General features: G+C 36.3%; 1 protein-coding gene and 2 pseudogenes across 3 annotated transcripts in view; 1 reads left to right on the top strand and 2 right to left on the bottom strand.

Moving 5' to 3' along the window:
• The window catches only part of LOC306650484 (uncharacterized protein), a gene marked incomplete at its 5' end in the record, with an annotated part of 90,244 nt that overhangs the window by 15,035 nt on the left and 51,855 nt on the right, over nucleotides 1–23,354 (top strand). The window contains one exon of the mRNA XM_079122491.1: nucleotides 11,455–11,533. Within this exon, the coding sequence (XP_078978617.1) occupies nucleotides 11,455–11,533 (79 nt within the window). The remainder of the gene's footprint in view (nucleotides 1–11,454; nucleotides 11,534–23,354) is intronic.
• On the bottom strand, nucleotides 7,140–8,039 carry LOC306650324 (dnaJ homolog subfamily B member 6-like; annotated as a pseudogene). Its single transcript has one exon. The product of its transcript is annotated as a dnaJ homolog subfamily B member 6-like (transcript).
• Nucleotides 8,959–10,836, bottom strand: LOC306650428 (ankyrin repeat domain-containing protein 46-like; annotated as a pseudogene). The gene is made up of 2 exons: nucleotides 10,815–10,836; nucleotides 8,959–9,768 (listed from the first exon to the last, which is right to left on the bottom strand). The product of its transcript is annotated as an ankyrin repeat domain-containing protein 46-like (transcript).

Here is a 23,354-nt window from a genome sequence, read left to right as displayed (position 1 = left end):
GTGTAGTTTATCTAATTAAAATATGTGGATATATGTACATTTCCTGAGGTTTGTACTCAGGGGTACTCTAATCCTTAGTTACATCTGTTGCCCCACTTTATTTTTATTCTGAAATGATTCTTGCTAAGGTTTTCAAACTGGCTTCAAACTTGCAACTCTTCTTCAGCCTTTCTCTCAGCCAGAATTACTAGCATGCTTATCATATTTTTATTGATAAAACTCTTCTTTTGTCCAGGATAAAGATTTTAGCATTTTAAAGTCAGACTTTCAAATATTTTTACATTTCTGTTATCTTTTATGTATTTTTAAATTTTAAATGTAATGAAACCACATAAAATTAAACCTACCGTTTCAATATTTGAAGTATTATTTAGTAGTTTTAATTCAGGTGGTTTTGCAACATCCTTCTTGGAAGTTTACATCTCCCAAAGTAAAGTTGGATTTCCACACAAAAAACATGTGCTCCTTTGTCTCCCATCACAAACCCCATTCCTTCTGTGCACAGGGTTTGATTCCTTTAGATGTCTTACATGAGTAGAATCACACAAGATTTGGCTTTTCATGAATGGTTATTTCAGTAAGTGTAATGTCTTTAAGATGAATCTTTATGAAAGTTGGTATGCAATTTCTCATCTTTGTAAAGTTGGAAAACATTTTATAGTTTTTTTTTTTTTCCAAAATGCCCTCATTCACGCATATGAAAGGACATTTATTTTTTGCTACCCCTGTTGGCCCTCTTGAATGATTTAATGATTGCAAGTGTGTAACTATGATGTCTTAAGTCACACATATAAGTGAGGATTAACTGTTGTGTTCCATATGGCTACTTTTCTGTGTCCATGTCTATATTAATCTATTGAATACTATAGCTTTTATTCCCTGTTAAATCAGAAAGCATTACTCAAATTTGTTTCTATTTTGAGTAATTTTGAACTATTTATAAGCACTTGTAATTCCACAGGATTTTAAACATAGTCTTTTTGTGTTTGAAAAAAATAATATTGGAATTTTGATAGCTTATACCAGGAGGCTCTAGATCATTTGGTTAGTATAGACAATATCTAATTTTGTCTTTCATTTCTTGAATGAGCCCATGTTTAAGAGTGCAGCATTGCCACACATCTTTGGAGTTTTAAATGTCACTTCCCCTTTTTTTATTTATTTTTTTTAGCTTTTAATTTTTTTTTTTGGAAATCACTTAATGGAGTTTATTAAGCAAACAGAGTGTGTCCCTGCAGGATAAGAGAGAAAATGAGAGGAAAAGAGAAAGGGTGCACTAGACAGAGTGGAAAAGTGAGGAGGAGAGAGAAAGCAAGAGAAGAGATGGTGGGGAAGCTATGTTTAAGCAGTTGAATTCCACGGGGCTAACAGGGAACCAATAACAGAAGGATACTTGCAAGCTGACTGATGAACCAATAGCTAGCTAGGATGGTCCAGACTGACAAGAAGTTGGGAGGCGGGGAAATGGCTGTAAGAGAAAGGGTGGGGGAGCAGCTTTGTATTACATTCCCCCATTTCTGTTTTTATAAGAAAATCTTTTGTTCTCCAGTTCTTTCCCACCTTATCTCTCCATCCTGCCTAAGTGACTAGGGCTGGTTTTGCAGTTGAGATGTAAAAAAAAACTCCCAGGGGCAGTCTTCAACTTCCAGATTTCCAGAGGCAGATGCTCTTCATGGACTTCATCTCCTCAGTTTGACTGATCCCCTATTTCTACACTAACTGCCTGCCCTCAATTCTGGCTTTATTACCCCCTCTAATTTTAGGAACTTCTTTACTGCTGTAGGGAAAGGGGGTGATGACCTCTCTGGTTTCTTTGAGCTGGAAGGGGGCAGCATGGGTCAAGCAGTTTGGAGTTCCCTTTTTAGAAATTGTTTTCAAGTCTTACCATTTTCTTTTTATATATTTTATGGTTATTATGCCATTAAATTAGGATTGTATTTAACTTTTTAAGTTTAAACTACATTACGTATTGATATTAAATTTACTTAAATTCCATTTAAAAATCAACATCCTTGCATATCCACTTAAAATTGTCATTCATTTCACAACTATTTTTTTTGTATGCTAATTAACTGGTTTAGGAGAGCCTTGCCTTTGTCTTTGAAATTCCATAGCAAAATTGTGTTATGTATCATCATTACAGTGTAATGGAATTCATATTTGTTTGTATTTGTTCTTTTACCAGAAAGTTTTGAGATTTCAATTGATTTGTTTTGTGAAGATTTGTTTCACATTCAATTGAAAGGATTCTCTATAGAATTTCTTGTAGGACAGGTCTAGAAGTCAGAAACTTTTTTAGCATTTGTGTATCTTGATATGCTTTCTTTTCCTTGACTATTGAAAAATAGTGGTTTTGGATACAGTATTTATGGATGTCAGATTTTTTCTTTTTTATGTTTTTCATTCATTGGATTATATATTCCAATTCTTTCCTGGAAGTCTTCCAGTAAAAAATCAACTAATAATTATATAGATGTCCTTGTAAGTGATACATCTCTTATCCTTTGATCATCTCAAAATTTGTATGTGAATTTTGAAACTTGATTATATGTGCTTTATTTTCACTGTTTTTGTACTAATCCTTGGAAATGATTGTGCTTCTGAATGTTTGATAGCTTTCCTTTTTCACATTTTCAATTTCTCTGACCTTATTTCTTAAGGAACATTTTATGTACATAATTTCTGCTGATTTCTATTAGTAACATTTTTCTCTCAATTTCATTTACTTTACTTCTTTTTTATTTTTATTTTTCATTTTTATTAATTTTTTATAATTTTTACTGACTGCATTTTGATTCATTGTACACAAATATGGTACATCCTTTTCTTTTTGTTTGTGCACAATGTAGATTTATACCATTGGTGTAATCATATCTGTGCATAGGGTTGTGATGTCTGTCTCATTCCATCATTTTTCATACCTCTCCCTCTCATTTCCTTCTACATAATCTAATGTTCCTCTATTCTTCTCTCAACCCCCCACGTGCCCATAATATATCATCATCCCTTATCAGGGAAAACATTCAGCCTTTGGTTTTTTGGGATTGGCTTATTTCACTTAGCACGGTATTCTCCAATTCCATCCATTTATTTGCAAATGCCATAATATTATTATTCTTTATGGCTGAATAATATTCCATTATCTATATATATTACAATTTCTTTATCCATTCATCTGTTGAAGAGCATCTAGGTTATTTTGACAATCTAGCTATTGAGCTGCTATAAATATTGGTGTAGCTGTTTTACTGTAGTATGCTAATTTTATTTTTTTATTTTTTATTTTTTTATTCTTTTTTTTTGGAGTGGCGGAGCTACTTCATTTATGTAACACATTTACAATTTACATAAGTTTTTTGCTGACATGATTTCACTTTTCCCTCAGAACAATGTATAAGGCAGAACATTCATCACATTTCACAAGTCAGGAATTGCTGCTTACCTTTGGCAATGCTTCCTTGGTTTGGGACACTATCTCCTTTAGGTTTTCCCCCCATTCTTTTCTCAGGAAAGTCTCCTTCTTCTGTATTCCCCTTAAAATAGCTATTCTTGGGCCTCTCCTCTTCTACTTTCTTCTTAGATGCCCTCTTCTACTCTCATGATTAAAAGATCACACATCAACTAATATCTGCCCAATCTGCTACCCAGAGCTCAGTTCCTTCCAAGAGCAACTGACCTACACGCTTCCAACTTCCTGCCTGGGCTCTCACTTTCACGTCCAAACTTTGTTTTTATCCCACCCTTGCTGTTCCTCCAACAAACCCAGTGACCACTGCCCCCTGTAGCTTTTCTTTAGCTTATTTCAAAAGACAACTTTTTGTCTAAAACAGAAGGAGATGACTCAAGGCTAACCATCCCATTTACTAGCAGTCCCCAATCATAAAGAAATCAAAAAGCAGGGACTGTGGGGGAGGAGCTGGTGTCAAGCAGAGGACAGGACTGGCAAAAGCTACTGAGCTCAGAATATGTGAATCCATTATTTTGTAATATTTTGATTTTGGATCTGCACCGTAAGTCTTTTTATACAAGGTCTTAATTTTAAGTTGCTTCAATTTTTTTCATTGAAAGCAAGAGAGGCTTCAAATGATGCTCACAAGAAACCTTTGTGGCAGACAAGGCAGGTTTTATCAGTCTCCTTCTGCAGTCATGCACTCCCTGATCTGTCCGACACTCACTGAGCACTCCCAGTGGGCCAGGCATGGTGCAAGGTGCTGGGATATAACAATGATCATGACAAAGTCCCTCAAGGCGTCACAGTCTAATGGTACACTACTGAGTAAACTGAGGCACAGAGTGGTAAATGACTTACCCACTGAGGTAGAAATAGCTAGGTCTTGGGAAGGGGGGACTCGAGCTGGAGAGAGGGCAGGGTACAACTCATGGTAAGTAAAACCCCTCCGACCGAGGAGGAACGCTGCACACAGACACATATTACAAATCTGCTCACAAAAAGCTTAACACAGTTTCCAATTTCACATGACTGGATTCATGTCACAGTGAATTAGGCTACTCCACGATGGCATTTCTATACTTTTCCTCAAGGATCTGGGGCATGCCACCAATCTGCTGGGACACAATAACTCTGTAGGCAGCTCAACATCAAGAAGCATCCGACTCCAATTTTAGTGCTAGGAACCACATTAAAATACTTGAATTAGTATTATAAACTTAAATGTGTAGCACACTGTGATACTTCTACATGTAGAAGTTTGGAAAAACTCTCCTCTAACCCTCATTCAGAGGATTCTAATAAGTTATAGGTTCCAAAGAAATTAGAGCATCTGTCTGTCACTTTTCATATACACATTATTTTGGCTGTACAAGGGTGAAAATTGTCACTTAGACATATTTCATAAGTAATCTAAACATTATACATATATATACAAAAACATCACATTTAGATCTGTGTGTACACCTAGCCAATGTACAACACTTAACTGCAAACGAGAACCAGTGTAAGGCAATTATTTTTGTGGTATACCACATGATCCTTTAAGGAAGGCAGAGTCCATGAAGAACTGTCGGTGCCAGGCCTGACCATCTGTTTTGTGATACTCTTTGTGATGAAGTTATTTTAGGAGGAGAAATGTCCGTTTCACTGACAAAATGCAGTGAACAATCATTAAAAAAAGTTGTTTTTGAATGCAGAAACCATAATTACCTAGTAATCTAATAGGGGAGCTACTCGAAGACACTACTGGCCTTAATGCTGCTACTGACTGATAATGAGAGCACTTCCTGGATGATTATTGCTCTGAAATTCAAATTGGTGTAGAATTCATCCACATAGGATGTTCCAAAATGAAAAGGAAAAAACTTTCAATCCATCAATCCTCAAATGCTATCAGTTATCTCTAGAAATGAGACTGAAAAACACATCTAAGGACATTTTGGTTGCTTTTTAAAATTCCCAAAGCTCCACCATAAATGTAAATCTTAGTGTTTTAAAATGATTACATTTTAAGGTACATAAGCATGGGTTATACAAATATCAATGCTATAGTAACATCCTGAAACAAAACAAGCACAAAAGTGCTCCTTCTGTCTCAGCCTCCTGAGTCACTGGGATTAAAATTGTGTGCCAGCCACCATGTCTGGCTAGTATATTGTATTCCTTATTTTTTTTAAGAATTTATAAATATTTTATTGGTGGTTTTACTTAATACTGAATGCAGAGAATACAAAGAAATCAGCACTTAAAAAGAAATATTTATCTTTAAAATGTGTAATATATTTATATATATTGATGAGTTTTGTATGTTTAGAATTACAAAAAAATTTAAAACTTTCATTCTGAATATACTTTGAATTTGAGTTTTTTTTTTTTTTTTTTTGCTGTAGTTATACCAATTATGATTAATTTTGTTGGTTCTAACCTAATAGGAAGAATTTGCAAGATGATCCTGAAACAAAACAGTAAATCAGAAATTTTAAAACAGATTTTTAGGGGAGGATAAAGCCACACAAAAGAAAAAAGTTTCAATACCAGATATATAAATATACAAAGGAGGACATGTCATGGAGCAAAAAGAGTCAAAAGTATCAATTTTTCTCTACCTGTGATTTCTAATTCTACCAGCAATTCAACTAGCAGTAACTTAGATGCTGTTGTTCTAGAAAATAAACCATTAATTCTTTCACTACAATTTACACACTTCATTCAATGAACACTTATTAAGCATTCAGATTCTTTTGTATTAACAGAAGAAATGATTTATACATATAGAAACATTAACAAAAGAGGCCTTCATACATACTGCTGAAACCCACAATATAGTTTGGGGGCCAAATTTCAATGTACACAATGTTATGAGTAATAAAGAGCTTATGACAGTACAGTACGACTCAGGGCTGTTGACTGAGTACTCCACCTGTTCCTATGTGGATGGGACTGCAATGAAAACTCTGCCAGGTCTCTAAACAGGACTGCCCATTAAATAATTATGACATAACTGTGATGCACAGATAGCTTATAGAACTGATGTTTCCACTCTAATAGCACTACAGAATTCTTTATTTTTTACTTTTCAGTTGTACATGGACACAACATCTTTATTTTTTATTTTTAAGGCAGATTACAAAGACCCAGTTTACCAGCTTTTTTAAATCTAAGCTTAACATTACATATTTAAACAATTGTCAGAACTTTACTAAGTTGCCAGCATTCATGCACAACTAGAAAACATCCTTCAATTTATATTAAACCAGAAATGTGTTACCATTAATGCATTAATATCTTTCATTACTAAATACTGGAAAAAAAAACAAAATCCATTATTTCTACAGGAGACTCATCCTGGCAATGTTAGCTCACAGCAGGCTGACACTACTTGACTCACATGTCAAACACAATGGAAAGCAGATCCATGCTGGTGTTTGAATACAATCTTGTCCTAGCACTACTCAAAGTCAAGGCTCACCTTGGATTACATTTAATAAAAAAGCAAAGTGAGGGGTGGGAGGGGAGGGGGGAAGGGAAAAAAATAACAGAATGAATCAAACAACATTGCCCTATGTAAATTTATGATTTTTTAATTAAAATAAAAAAACTTAAAAAAATAAAATATAAAAAAGCAAAGTGCATACAGAGATTACAACAATTTTAAAGACAAAAGAAAATGGTCCTATTGTGTGTCCCAACAATAAACTCAAAAGTCTATGACAAATAGGGGCTCCCATGAGCTGTTTATAAATACTTTAGATTAGGTACAATTACACTGAGAGTTGAGTTAGTCTGAAATCTTCAAAAAAATGTTCCTGTTAATTCTCAAATGGTGCTTGTTACAGTTTAACATTTCTGTTAAATGCGTGTGTTGAATTGTTATCCAAGCGTAGCAGCTGCTCCTTACCATTTATCATTAAGGACTTTAACTGGCCATCTACTTCAACTTCTACTCTTTCTTGACCATTCTTGACAATTCTTTTTGTAGTGATTTTTCTGCCATTTACTATTTTGGTAGAAGTTGATATAGATTTGAAGTTACCCATTCCTCTGTCCCCAAATGATGTAGAAGAGAATGAAGTAAGGCCTCAGTGGCCTAGTGACCCAAATGATGTAAATCCAGTATCAAATGAAGAAAATCCACCTCCAAATGATGGAAATCCACTGAAAGCAGAGAAAAATGAGCCTGCACCTCGGTTTCTGCTTCCTTGGGGACCCCTTCGGTTCCCAAAAAAGTCTTCAAATGAGTCTTTGAAGAAGTCGAATGAAAACGGATCCCTTCCACCAAAAAATTTCCTGAAGACATCATCTGGGTTCTGGATCACGAAGCCAAACTAAAAAGGACTGTCGAAATGACTTTCACCTCCACCTCCACCATTTAAGCCTTCTTTGCCATACTTCTCATAGATGTCCCGTTTTTTAGCATCTGATAACACCTCATACGCTTCAGCTACTTGTTTGAATTTTCTCTCTGCTTCTTCTTTATTCTCAGGATTTTGTCTGGATGCCGCTTTAGTGCCAGTTTCCGATATGCCTTTTTGATATCATTGGGAAAGGCATGTCTCTACACGCCTAGAACTTCATAGTAATCCACCATGTTTTAACAGATTTTTGGAACAAGTCCAAAGACAAGGTGGATGGGACAGGGTGGGCGGCTGGGTGCTTGTGGTCCAGCAGGGCTGTGCTGGTGGCCAACATCTTTATTTTTATGTGGTGCTGAGGACTGAACACAGTACCTTGCATGTGCGAGGCAATTGCTCTACTACTGAGCTACCATCTCAGCCCAGCACTACAGAATTCTAGCAACATTAAATATTAGAATTATTTCTCCCTGCTAATTATTCAGCAGAAAAAGTTTTCTGACTGCATTTTTGAGGAACAGAATACCTCTAAAATACACACAATGGGTAAGTAGAAAGTGAGCAATGTGGACTCCTGAAGCAGATTTTTCACAGACACTAACAAGCAAAGCAGTTTGCAATAAATTAAAATGATCGTAAAGTAAAGATTAAAGCAATCGGTTCTGAAGAAAGTATAGCTCATTTTGAAAGTTTTGTTTGGTTTGTGATTAGAATTCAAAATGTTAAAATAAACCAGATTCTAGCAATATTAAATTGCCATACAGGATTTTAACAATGTACTCTAAGTTCAAAGGTTTTGTCCTCTCCCCAGAGAAAGTTAAAAAAAAAAAAAAAGCTCTTGCAAAAATAAACAAAACTAAACCCACCACCCCATTCATAAACGGAAGGCTTTTTCCTTTTTGAATACTTCAATTGGTCCAAGATCAGGGTAAGGTTTCTATCCTAAGGACTTCTACTGTCTTCCTTTACCTTCTGTTCTCCAGTCATTTCCATGTGTTCATCACACAAGGCTATGGGCAGATTTTCTTAAGAAGTCAGGTTGAGTCAGAGGTAGCATTAGGATGCACTATAGTTGACTACAGTGTGAAGTTCAAATGAACACATTGTTCTTCTAAAAGGATTGAAATAAGTAAAAGTGTAAAGAAAAATGTTCAGCCCTCACTGCCATGCACTAAGAAAAGTTCTGAGAAACTGGGAATCAATATTGGGAGTCAAGAAATAGGCATTGGCCTCACCTCTTTGAGCTCCTTTATTGCACCAGTTCAGGCTGGTTTTCCGTGAAGGGCAGCACTCCACTCACGTACTAGCCAATGCCAAGAGACAGCAAAGCAATGACAAAGATCAGGAGCAGGACCCTCCAGAAGCCTAGATCCTCTACAAATTCCTTCCAAGTCATTCAAAAGCTGGACAGGACCCCTTCAGCTGGCTGTAGGGTGGGATTAAGGAGAGAATGGCTTTCCATGGTGCTTTCACTCTCAACCATGTGCATGGTCTTCTGTTTTGAGTGGGTTCCTCTGTGAAATCCTTTTACCTCCTGTTTTTCCAAAGGTTCCAGCAATCGGATGACTTCTTTATTCACTCCCCTGCACTTTGCCAGAACTAAAGGAGTTGCACCTTGATGATTGCATATATCAGTTTTGAGTCCATTGGAAACTGAGGATTGAATGGAATCCACATGGCCACAGAGATCAAGAGCTGTGTCTCTTTGATAATCTGTAGTTAGCAGATCAGCACCAAATTTATGCAACAGCTGGCAGGTGGCTACATTCCCTTGGGCTGCTCCAAGGTGAAGGCCTGTCCTGCCTTTGCTGTCCCAGACATTTGAGTCAAAGTCACTTTCCAGAACCATCTTAGAATATGTAATGTCTCCATCAATAGAGGCTTGTAGCAAGGGCACGTTAGTTTTAGAAGAATCATTTACAAAAACGTAGGAGCTTGTTCTAGTGTGGATGGAATATGGGTCCACTGTAAGATTAGACCTTTCCTCCAGTGGTCACTCAGCAGTGTCTCTGAATTCTTAAACAGGTTCAACAAAAATATTCAGTAAATGCCAGCAAGAATTTGAGAGACAAGCAGCAGAGATAGCAGCAGCACCTCTCTGCAGGTTACAGATGGAGTAGGGCCCAGCCACTCGTATATTGTGTTTTCAAGGAGTACTACTAGAATGTATGTAAAGTTTACTAAAAATAAATCTAATGTAAAATAATGCATGTATTAATTAGTTATATTTTGTCATTTGTGTGCCATAGAACATGAAGTACATAAAAAGTTATTAGTGTAATCAGGCAATAAATAACAAAAAGTATGAACATTAAAAAAATCAGTCCTTTTTGTTGATTTCTGTGGTTTCACTTTACCTTTTATCTCCAGCTCTCTGTGGAGACAAAAACTAGTTTGTGTAAAGTTGTCAAGAAAGTCATAGCTGTTTGTTTGTTTCACACTTCCCTTTTGCTCATGGGAGAATAAAGGGGTTGATAGTTTTTTTTTATTGCACAATGACCTACTGTGGTTTAGAAATGACTGTGTTGAGGAAAATAACAAATTTTTCTTTTTCTACTACATGACTCTATTGTGCTCATCTGTGGTTCTGTAAAATCAAAGATAGTTTTGGAAGTTCTCACAAGTCAATTTTTTCAGTGCATTTTTATGAGGTTCCTTTTTATTTTTTATTTGTTCCTAGTAATATATGACATTCAAATCCATTTTGATAAAATTTTACAAGCATGGGATATATGTTATTCTCTTAGGACCAATTCTTGTGGGTGGTCATGCTGATGAAATTCACTTATGGATTGTCATATGTACATAGAAAAATTATGTTAGATTTATTCTAGTGTCTTTTCCATTCCTACCCTCCCTATGCCATGATTTGTTATTCATTCATTTTCTGATGTGCTTCTAGGTTTGTTCATACCTTAGCTAGTGTGAATTGTGCTTTTTTAAACATTAATGTGGCTGTGTCATTGCAGTATGCTCATTTTAAATAGTTTGGATATGTTGAAGTGGTATACCTGGGTCAAACGGTGGTTCCATTCCTAGTTTGTTTTTACCAGATATTCAACCCAGAGGTGTTTAACCACTGAATTGCATCTTCAGTCCTTTTAATGTTTTATTTAGGGACAGGATCTCACTGAGTTGCTAAGGGCTTCAGTATGTTACTGAGACTGGTTTTGAACTCATAAACCTCCTACTTCAGCCTCTAATGCTCATTCCTAATTTTTGAGTAATCTCCATACTGCTTGCTCCAATTTTCAGTCCTAAAATGTATGCACATCTCCCTTTCCCCTCATCTATGCCAATATTGGTTGTTACATGTATTCTTGGTAATTCCGATTCTGTCTGGAGTGTGGAGGAATCTCAGTATAGTTTTATTTTGCATTTCTCTAATTGCTAGAATTATTGGCCAGTTTTTTTTTTATATATTTGGTGATCCCTTCTCTTTCTTCTTTTGAGAAGGACATGTTAAGATTTCTTGCCCATTTATTGATTATGTTTTTTGGGTTTTTTAATCTATGGATTAATTATAATCTTTGATTTTCTTTTCTGTTCCCTTTCTGATGTCTTCACATTGAAAATAACGTCCTTTTTTTTGCAAAGTATATCCACAAGGGTGTAGCAAATCAAATAATTTATTCCTTTGATTTCTTTCAGTGATGTATTCTCATCAAACCCAAGAATTGTCATCAGAGCTGGGAATAAAATGTTCATTCCATCAGGTGATAAAGGGAAGGTATGGAAACTGTGGTATTGAAAATGTATGCTTAGAGAAAGAATGGAAATATGTGGAGGAGAGTAATGTTCAGGAATATTCTCATGGTGAATATAATAATTGTGAGGTACCTACACAATAAAATTTTTAACACAAATCAATAAAAAGAACATATTAAGTCCCAGAAAGCACCTCAATTTTGCTAGTCAGTTTTTAGGAAGATTTTGAATGTCTTGAAAATTTATCTGCACTGAATTTTTGATAACAACTTTGTAAAATAAAATTTGTAAAATACGAAATAAAATCGGTTGCATGCTTCAGTTCTTAACAATAAACATTTGAAATGTAGAATTTGTTTAAATTTTTACCTCAAATATTTTTGTAGACAACAGATTTAGTAATATAAAATAAATTACTAAGTATGATCAGTTTTTTTTAACATAATGAAGCATCTGTTGTTCTACATTCAACAAACACTCCTTCCTTGTGTCCCAATGTAACATTTTAATATATGTAGGAAGACCTGTACTTATACATTATTACTTAATAAAGAATCAGGTGTAGCTATTTGATGAGAATTCTACATTTATCATAAAACTTTAAAGACGTTTTAGCCAAGTCAGTACCCTAAATAAATATGAGTCTATTGGTATTGGTGAAAAATATAAGAAATGCAGTGAAACTCACAAATATTTAATATTTTTTAAATCCTAGAAAATATCATTGTGATCATTTAACAAAGAAGTTTTATAAAGGCAACAAATGCAAACGAGTATTTCATCAGTGCTCAAAATTTATCATTCCAAGCATTCATATTCAAGGAAAGAATTGCAAATATCAACAGTGTGGAAGAACTTTAAATAAAATCACAAGAATTATTCAGTGCAAGAAAATTCAGGTGGGAAGAATGCCATACAGATTTAAGAAATGTGTTAAGGCATTTAAGGACTTCTCAACCCTTTTTCACAGTAGTGATAAACCCTATGGATGTGAAGATTGTGGTGAAAATGTTAATCAAAGGTCAGTCCTTATTAAACACAAGAAGAATCATGCTGGAGAGAAGCCCTATACTTGTAATGAATGTGGAGAAGCATTTATTTACATCTCAAAACTTACTGATTCATAGTTAGAAGAGATCATACAAATGTATAGAATGTGAAAAAGATTTTAAATACACCTCAAGCCTTGCTCAACACCAGAGGATTCATACTGAAGAAAAGTCCTACAAATGTACAGAATGTGGTAAAGCATTTACACAATTTTCAATGTTCACTAAACACCAGAGTGTTCATAGTAATGAGAGACCACATGAATGTAAGGAATGCGGCAAAGGCTTTAAATGTAATGCAGCCCTTAGTCAACACCAGAGGATTCATAATAATGAGGGACCATAAAAATTTAAGGATTGTGAAAGAGATTTTAAATATATCTCACTCCTTACTCAACACCAGAAGATTCATACTGCTGAGAAGCCCTATAAATGTACAGAATGTGAGAAAGGATTTATTCAGTTTTCACACTTTACTCAACACCAGAGGATTCATAGTGATGAGAGACCATATGAATGTAAGGAATGTGGCAAAGGCTTTAAGCATATTACAAACCTTTTTAGACACCAGAGGATTCATAGTGATGAGAGACCATATGAATGTAAGGAATGTGGCAAATGCTTTAAGTATACTACAGTCCTTATTCAGTACCAGAAGATTCATACAGGAGAGAAATCGTACAAATGTACAGAATGTGGGAAAGCATTTATACAAATTTCACACTTCACTCAACACCAGAGTGTTCATACTGATGAGAGACCATATGAATGTACGGCATGTGGCAAAGGCTTTAAGTATAGTAGAGTCCTTATTCAACACCAGAAGATTCACAGGGATGAGAGACCTTATGAATGTAAGGAGTGTGGCAAAGGCTTTAAGTGTAGTACAGACCTTAGTGTACACTGGAGGGTTCATAGGGATGAGACACCATATGAATATGAATGTAAGGAATGCAACAAAGGCTTTAAGTATAGTGCAGCCCTTATTAGACACCAGAGGATTCATAGGGATGAGAGACCATACAAATGTAAAGAATGAGGCAAACCTTTTAAATTCATCTCTACTCGTACTCGACACCAGACTCTTCATACTGGAGGGAAGCCATATAAATGTTAATGATGTGGAAAAGCTTTATTCATAGCTCACATCTTATTTAACACCATAGGAATCTTTTTTTTATTGTAAACAAATGAGATACATGTTTCTCTGTACATGGAGTAAAGGCATCGAACTTGTGTAATCATAAATTTACATAGGGTAATATTGTTTGATTCATTGCTATTTTATCCCTCCCCCCACCCTTCCCACCCCTCCCACCCCTCTTTTCTCTATATGCAGTCCTTCTTTCCTCCATTTTGCCCCCCTCCCTAAACCTAACCCTAAACCTAACCATCACACTAACCCCTCCCATCCCCTATTATGTGTCCTCATCTGCTTATCAGTGAGATCATTCATCCTTTGTTTTTTTGAGATTGGCTTATCTCACTTAGCATGATATTCTCCAATTTTATCCATTTGTCTGCAAATGCCAAATTTTTATCATTCTTTATGCTGGAGTAATATTCCATTGTATATATATACCACAGTTTCTTTATCCATTCATCAATTGAAGGACTTCTAGGTTGGTTTCATGCTCTGGCTATTGTGAGTCGAGCAGCTATGAACATTGATGTGGCTGTATCTCTGTAGTTCACTGATTTTTAAGTCCGTTGGATATAGGCCAAGGAGTGGGATAGCTGGGTCAAATGGTGATTTCATTCCACATTTTCTGAGGAATCTTCATACTGCTTTCCAGAGTAGCTGCTCTAAATTGCAACCCCACCAGCAATGTATGAGTGCACCTTTTTCCCCACATCCTCGCCAACACCTACTGCTTGTGTTTTTTTTTTTTTTTTTTTTTTTTTTTTTTTTTTTTTTTTTTTTTTGCGGTGCTGGGGATTTGAACTCAGGGCACTCTACTGACTGAGCCCCTGCTTGTGTTCATGATAATCACCATTTTAATTGGGGTGAGATGGACTCTTAGTGTAGTTTTGATTTGCATTTCTTTTATTACTAGAGAATTTGAACATTTTTTCATACATCTGTTGATTGCTTGTAGATCTTCTTCTGTGAAGTGTCATTTCCTTAGCCCATATGTTGATTGGATTATTTGTATTCTTGGTGTAGAGTTTTTTGAGTTCTTTATACATTCTGGAAATTAGTGCTCTATCTGAAGTATGAGTGGTAAAGATATTCTCCCATTCTGTACACTCTCTCTTCACATTACTGATAGTTTCCTTTGCTGAGAGAAAGCTTTTTAGTTTGAATCTATCCCAGTTGTTGATTCTTGCTTTTATTTCCTGTGCTATGGGAGTCTTGTAAAGGAAGTCTGATCATAAGCTGACATGATGAATATTTGAACCTACTTTTTCTTCTATAAGATGAAGGGTTTCTGGTCTGATTCTGAGGTCCTTGATCCATTTTGAGTTGAGATTTGTGCAGGGTGAGACATAGGGGTTTAATTTCATTCTGTTGCATATGGATTTCCAGTTTTCCCAGCACCATTTGTTGAAGAGGCTATCTTTTCTCCATTGCATATTTTTGGCCCCTTTGTCTAATATGAGAAAATCGTATTTATTTGGGTTATTTTCCATGTCCTCTATTTTGTACCATTAATCTACCTATTTTGGTACCAATACCATGCTGTTTTTGTTACTATTGCTTTGTAATAGAGTTGAAGATCTGATATTGCGATACCCCCTGCTTCATTTTTCCTGCTAAGGATTGCTTTAGCTATTCTGGGTTTCTTATTCTTCCAGATGAATTTCATAATTGCTTGCTCTATTTCTGTAGGGTACATCATTGGGATTTTAATTGGAATTGCATTGAATCTGTATAGTACTTTTTCTAGTATGATCATTTTGACAATATTAATTCTGCCTATCCAAGAGCATGGGAGATCTTTTCATCTTCTAAGATTTTCTTTAATTTCTTTCTTTAGTGTTCTGTAGTTCTCATTGTAGAGGTCTTTAACCTCTTTTGTGAAATTGATTCCCAAATATTTTATTTTATTTTTTGAGGCTATTTTGATTGGGGTAGTTTTCCTAACTGCTCTTTTTGAAGGTTCATCATGTATGTATAAAAATGCATTGGGTTTATGAGCATTGATCGTGTAACCTGCTACTTTACTGAATTCACTTAGGAGTTCTAATAGTTATCTGGTGGAATTTCCGGATTCCTCTAATTATATAATCATGTCTTCAGCGAACAGGGATACTTTGGGTTCTTCTTTTCCTATTCATATCCCTTTAATTTCTTTGGTTTGTCTAATTGCTCTGGCTAGAGTTTCAAAGATGTTGAATAGAAGTGGTGAAAGAGAGCATCCCTGCCTTGTTCCAGTTTTTAGCAGGAATGCTTTCAGATTTTCACCATTTAGAATAATATTGGCCATGGGGTTAACATAGATGGCCTTTACAACGTTAAGGAATGTTCCCACTATCCCTATTTTTTCTAGTGTTTTGAGCATGAAGGGATGCAGCTGTATTTTATCAAATGCTTTTTCTGCATCTATTGAAATAATCATGTGATTCTTAACTTTTAGTCTGTTGATATGGTGAATGACATTTATTGATTTCCAGATGTTGAACCAACCTTGCATCCCTGGGATAAAACCCACTTGATTGTGGTGCTCTATCTTTTTAATATATTTTTGTATGCAATTTGCTAAAATTTTGTTGAGAATATTTGCATCGATGTTCATTAAGGATATTGGTCTGAAATTTTCTTTCCTCATTGTGTCTCTGTCTGGTTCAGTTATCAGTGTGACATTGGCTTTACAGAATGAGTTTGGGAGGGTTCCCTTCTCTTCTATTTCACAGAATAATTTGAGAAGTATTGGAATGATCTCTTCTTTAAAGGTTTTGTAGAACTCAGCTCAGAACCCATCTGGTCCCAGACATTTTTTAGTTGGTTAGTTTTTGATGATGTCTTCTATTTCATTGCTTGAAATTGATTTATATAAGTTGTGTATGTCCTCCTGGTTCAGTTTAGGTGATTCATATGTCTCTAGAAACTTGTTGATGTCTTCGAGGTTTTCTGTTTTGTTGGAGTATAGATTTTCAAAATAGCTTCTAATTATGTTTTGTATTTCACTCTTGTCTGTAGTGATATTTCCTTGTTCATTCTGAATTTTAGTAATTTGAATTTTCTCTCTCCTTCTCTTTGTTAGTGTGGCTAATTGTTTATCAATTTTGTTTATTTTTTCAAAGAACCAACTATTTTTATTAACTTTTTGATTGTTTCTTTTGTTTCAATTTCATTGATTTCAGCTCTGACTTTAACAATTTCCTGTATTCTACTACTTTTGGTGTTGGTCTCCTCTTTCTAGGGCTTTGAGCTGCAGTGTTAAGTCATTTATTTGTTGGTTTTTATTTCTTCTGTTGAATGTGCCCCATGAAATAAATCTTCCTCTAAGTTCTGCTTTCATAGTGTCCCAGAGATTTTGATATGATGTGTCTTTGTTCTCGTTTACTTCTAAGAATTTTTTTTTATTTCCCTCCTGATGTCTTCTGTTATCCATTCATCATATAATAGCCTGTCATTTAATCTCCAGGCATTGGAGGAGTTTCTGTTTTTTATTCTCATTTATTTCTAATTTCAATCCATTATGATCTGATAGAATACAAGGTAGTATCTCCATCTTCTTGTTTTTGCTAACAGTAGCTTTGTGGCATAAAATATGGTCTATTTTAGAGAAGGATCCATGTGCTGCTGAGAAGAAAGTGTATTTGTTCTTTGTTGTATGGTATATTCTGTATATGTCCATTAAGTCTAAATTGTTGATTGTGTTATTGTTACTGTGTTATTGTTGCTTGGTAAATGTTGTTCCAGGCCCTTCTAGCTGTTAGGGTCTGGATTGAAACATCTGCTGATATCCGTATTGGTTTCCCCCTGAATGTAATTTGATTCCTCTCTCTCACAGCCTTTAAAATTCTGTCTTTATTTTATGGTTTCTTTGTTCAATTTTTGTTTGGAAGATCTATCTAGTGGTGAGAGAGATGTTAAAATCGCCTAGTATTATTGTGTTGTGGTCTATTTGATTTCTGAAATTGAGAAGGATTTGTTTGTCGTACATGGATGAGCCAATGTTCGGGGCATAGGTATTTATGATTGTCATGACTTGCTGATTTATGCTTCCCTTAAGCAGTATGTAATGTCCTTCTTTATCTCTTCTGACTTGTTTTGGCTTGAAGTGCACATTATCTGAAATGAGGTTGGATACCCAGCTTTTTGCTGTTTCCATGTGCATGGTATGTTTTTTTCCCATTCTTTCACATTTTGTCTGTAGGTATCTCTATGAGATGAGTCTCTTGCAGGCAGCATATTGTTGGATTTTTCTTTTTAATCCAATCTGCCAGTCTGTGTCTTTTGATTGATGAGTTCAGGCCATTAACATTCAGGGTTATTATTGTGATATGATTTGTATTTCCAGTCATTTGACTCACTTTTGTTTTTTTGACATGATTTGGTTTCTCCTTCATTTGGCTATTCCTTTAGGCTAGTTCCTTCATTGCTGATTTGCATTCTTGTTTTTCATCTCTTCCTCATGGAATATTTTGCTGAGAATGTTCTGTAATGCTGGCTTTCTCTTTGTAAATTCTTTTAGCTTTTGTTTATCATGGAAGGATTTTATTTCATCGTCAAATTTGAAGGTAAGTTTTGCTGGGTAAAAGATTCTTGGTTGGCATCCATTTTCTTTCTGGGCTTGGTAAATGTTGTTCCAGGCCCTTCTAGCTTTTAGGGTCTGGATTGAAAAATCTGCTGATATCCGTATTGGTTTCCCCCTGAATGTAATTTGATTCTTCTCTCTCACAGCCTTTAAAATTCTGTCTTTGTTTTATGTGTTAGGTATTTTCATAATAATGTGCCTTGGGGTGGGTCTGTTGTAATTTTGTATATTTGGAGTTGTATAAGCCTCTTGTACCTGGTTTTCTGTTTCATTGTTCAGATTTGGGAAATTTTCTGATATTATTTCATTGAATAGATTGTTCATTCCTTTGGTTTGTTTCTCTAAGCCTTCCTCAATCCCAATAATTCTTAAACTGGCCTTTTCATAATATCTCATAATTCTTATTGATTCTGTTCATGATTTTTTACCATCTTCTCTGTTTGGTTAATTTTGTTTTCAAGATGAAATATTTTGTGTTCAGTGTCTGAGGTTCTGTCTTCCAGGTGTTCTATCCTATTGGTTATGCTTCCTATGGAGTTTTTAACTTGGTTTATTGTTTCCTTTATTTCAAGGTTTTCTGTTTGTTTTATTTTTTTCAGTATGTCTAACTCTTTATTTAAATGATCTTTTGCTTCCCATATTTGCTCTTTTAACTGTTGAATGGTGTGATCATTTAATGCCTGCATTTGCTCTTTCATCTCCTCCTTCAATGCCTGCATTTGCTCTTTCATCTCCTCGTGTGCTTCCCTGATTGTTTTAATTATGTACATTTTGAACTCCCTTTCTGACATTCCTTCTGCCGTGCTGTCATTGGGTTTTATTGATATAGTATCTAGGTTTGTTTGGGACATTTTCTTCGTTTGTTTTCTCATATTGGTCAGATGTCCGTGGGACTCTGAGATATTGCAGATTTCCTATATTGGCTTATAGTGTCCCTGTAGATTTCCAGTGTTTCACCTCCCAGCCTTCAGTAGCCTGACGTCTTGGAGGAAATTGATAATGCAGTGCTTCCGAAGAAAGCTGCCCCTAGCCTGCTACTGGTTCCAGGGCTGGGGGCTGGTTCTGCTTGGAAATCCTCTCACTGGGTGATCCTATTCCTAGAAGTTGGCTATAGACAGGGCCTGGCCCCACCTGAGGGAGCCAGGCTGCTGTGGGAAAGCCTCTCTCTATCCTGCCTTGGTCCCAGGAGCCACCTGTATGTAGGCCAGGGATCACTGCTAGGTTTAGGGCTTGTGGTTGGCTGTGTGTGGAATAGCTCTCACTGGGCGAGACTCCTCCCAGAAGCTGTCTGTGGTCCCTGCCTGCCGCTGGAGGGAGCAGGGCTACTTGGGGAAGCCTGTCGCTGCCCTGCCCTGGTCCCAGAAGCCATCTGTGGGCCGGGGCCCACCGCTGGGTTCAGGGCTTGTGGTTGGCTCTGTGTGGAAAAGTCTCACTGGGCAGGCCTGTTCCGAGGAGCTGGCTGTAGATCGTGCCTGCCGCTGGAGGGAGCAGGGCTGCTTGGGGAAGTCTCTTGCTGCCCTGCCCTTGTCCCAGAAGCTGACTGTGGGCCGGGGCCACCACTGGGTGATGCTTTCCATTGAGATTTTAATTTGGTTTATTGTTTCCTTTATTTTGAGGTTTTCTGCCTCTTTTTGTTTTAGAATCTCCATCTCTGTATTGAAATAAACTTTTGTTTTCTGCATTTGATCTTTTAACTGTTATTAAAGTGATGGTTCATTGCTTAAACTTGCTCTCTTATATCCTACTTTATTTCAGAGATCATTTTTATACATTCCGAACTCCATTTTTAACATTTCTTCTACAGTGCAGTCAATGTATTCTATTAATATAGCATCTTGATTTGTTTGGGGTGTATTCTTCCCTTGTTTTCTCATGTTGTTCATGTGCCTTTTCCTCTTGCAGTTCAGACCTGAGTTATTATAATTTCCACCCTAGAGATTTAAAGTGTACCTGCAAGTTTCCAATATGTGAGCTTTAAGGGAGATATCAATATTGACATTACTTATTGCAAATAGTAGAAATCTTAAAGAAAATATCCCTTAAGATGCTAACAGTTTCGTTACAATAATCAAAGATGATATGTTCATTTATGTTGTATCATCTACAACATAAATATTAGGTTTGCAATTTCTAGTGGTGACTAGAGAACTGGAGAGGGATGTAGGAAATGATGTTAATGAGATAGGAGGTGAGATTATACAGGTGTTTGATCATAGAAAGTGTGAAAGAGGAATCAGAAGAAGTAGATTGGAGAAAAGAGAAAGAGACTTCAAGGGAACAGATAAATAAAAGGAAAGTAGAGTAAAAAAAGGAAAAAGAAAAACATGAAAAAAATAAAAGAATATACAACCAAAGTATAACACACTACTGAAATCCCAGTCCCGATGTATGAAAACTACTTGATTTCATAAATGTTGGGGATGTGAGAGCAGGCAATGAAAAAAACATAGGGATAAAAATGTAGCTTTGCAGGAAGATTGGATATTTATTTCCATTGGGAATCAATATTTTCTGTGTTTCCCTTCTCATAAGTGTGGATTTCTGGAGTTTGTTGGTAACTGCACCCTCAGGATGGTAAAAGTGACTACAGTGGGAGGACTAGACTTGGAGGTTGGACTCCTGGAAGTGTAGTATAGCAATTGCCTGTCCCACTGGAAGACTTCACCCAAGGACTCTCCTGTGGGGTCCTCTCATGTGATTCAGGACCCTGATCTTAGCCCTTTACCTCACTTGTAGGCTTCACAGTTCCTGGTCTCTCTTTCAGTCTCTAAATTATATCTCTCCTGCCTCCACCCTTTTGACTTACTAATCAGGAACTTCTCTCCTGAGATGTCCTGGGGTCTGAGTGCTGGGATCTGGGTGCCTGTCCAGGAAAATTTTTCTGTCTTGGGCATATCAATACCAGGTATTGAGAGCTGAGGACCAGCCACATAGCTGCAGGTGCTGAGCCATGTTAGTGTCTAGGGGGTGGTTGGGAGCCTGGGGATTGAGGAGCTCGGGACCCCTGTTGACTGCCATACCAGTGTTTCTTTTAATGTTTTTCCTCAGACAATTTTTTTTTTTTATTGACCTGAGTATGTAGGTCAGTGATAGAGGAACTGCCTAGCATGTGCATCGCCCTTGGTTTCAGCCCTAGCATCATAAAAACAAATCAATAAAATGCAATATAAGATAAAAAATAATCATTGATGTGACTTCATCACTGTAGTATGCTGATTTTAAGTCCTTTTGATATAAACAGAGGACTTGAAAAATTGAGTCAATTGGTGGTTCCATTCCAAGTTTTCTGAGGAATCTCCTGTTTCTTGTATTCTTGATATTTGCCATTCTTATTGAAGTGAGATGGAATCTTAGAGTAATTTTGATTTGCATTTCTCTACTTGCTAACAGATGTTGAACATTTTTTCATATACATGTTGTTCAGTTTTATTTCTTATTCTGTTAATTGTCTATTTAGTTCCTTAGCCATTTAACAATTATATGCTGTAAGGATTTCAAAAATTCATAAATTATTTCTCTGTAATGATTAACAACAAAGAACTAATTGTGGATAGTTGCTAACCAACATGATGGGGATAGAAAGATGGACTGGGTCATTGGCATAATTCTTGAAGAGGGGATGATGCAGTCCAAACTGTACTATGAACATAAACCCATAAACAACAGAATGGACTGTGTGGCTCTTTGCTCTGGGGAAGCAATTAATGACAGGATCGTACTGTGAAGGTGCTGAGACTACCTCTTAAACTTGCATAAGAGGGTCACCATGTACCCACTTGAGAGGCTCATGAGCCCCATAGAAAACTGAATATTCCCAATGTAGAAAATAAATGCTGAAGAAAATAACATGGGTCAAATTGTGTAGGATTCAGTAGTAAATATAACAGCATGCATATTGACCATGGAGTTTTAAGAACAGAGATTGAGAAGTGAGCACTGAGTGACATGTAGAAGACCCACAGGAAAAGAAGGTACATGGTCTCTGATGTGGACTTAAGTTTGAGCTTTGCCTGGCAGGAGCTTCTGGGGCTGAGGTTGATCATCTGGGGTACAATCTGCTGGCAGGTGGCACAAATGGAGAATCCCCTCAACAACCTGTGCAAGTAGATTATTGATTTACATTTGATGTCATCCCCCAAATCCTGAGACAAAAGAACATCTGTAGCTATGAGTTCCATGATGAGCAGCATCTCTAGGTGAAATGGAGCCAGGCGACCAATGGTCAGATCTGTGGGCTTGAGCCTGTGCTGTAGAAGAAATGTGAAGGTGTGGAAGAGAAGAAGAATGGTGTTGCCTGAGATCTGAGGGACAACATCAGAGAAAAATGCATGTCTTAACAATGGTATCTTTTTGGTCAAGGAATCAAATGCTAAGTGAGGAGAAAAGCAAGAAAAGTTCTTTATCACAGAACTGGACACATCCATCAATCTCGCATACACATAGCTACAAACAACACATGTGGATCCCTCTTGCTTCATTCTTTCGGACACCCTCCAAAAGGCATTGCCTCATTTTACCCATTAGGGAATGAATTTTTTTCTCCATTCCTGGTTTGCCACATTGCATCAGGTTTCCTGTACCTTAAAAATATCACGATTTCTAATCCAGCCTTAACAACTTACTGAGTGACACAAGCAACTTAGTGAAACCCTGTCTCAAAATAAAATATAAAAAGGGCTGAAATGTGACTCAGAGGTTAAGCATACCTAGGTTTACTCCTTGGTACAAACAATTTATCATGTGTTGTAGAAATATTTTCCCATTTTTACCTCATCTTGCAGTTTTCAGAGGCTGTATCTTATTTGATTTTCATTTTTGTCATCTTGTGAATAGTCAGATACATATTGAATGCTCATATCCCACTTCTTGGCCTATACCCAAAGGACTTAAAATCAGCACACTACAGTGATGCAGCTACATCAGTGTTTATAGCAGCCCAATTTCCAATAGGTAAGTTATGGAACCAACCTAGATGAATGGATAAATAAACTGTGGTATATATACACAAAGGAATATTACTCAGCCATAAGGAAGGATAAAATTATGGCATTTATTGGTAATTGGATGGAGTTGGATAATATCATCC

The sequence above is a fragment of the Sciurus vulgaris genome (assembly GCF_902686455.1).
Source record: "Sciurus vulgaris genome assembly, chromosome: 19".
Lineage (NCBI taxonomy): Eukaryota > Metazoa > Chordata > Mammalia > Rodentia > Sciuridae > Sciurus > Sciurus vulgaris.
Note: the sequence above shows the minus strand (reverse complement) of the source record. Positions and strands in the feature narration are given on the sequence as shown.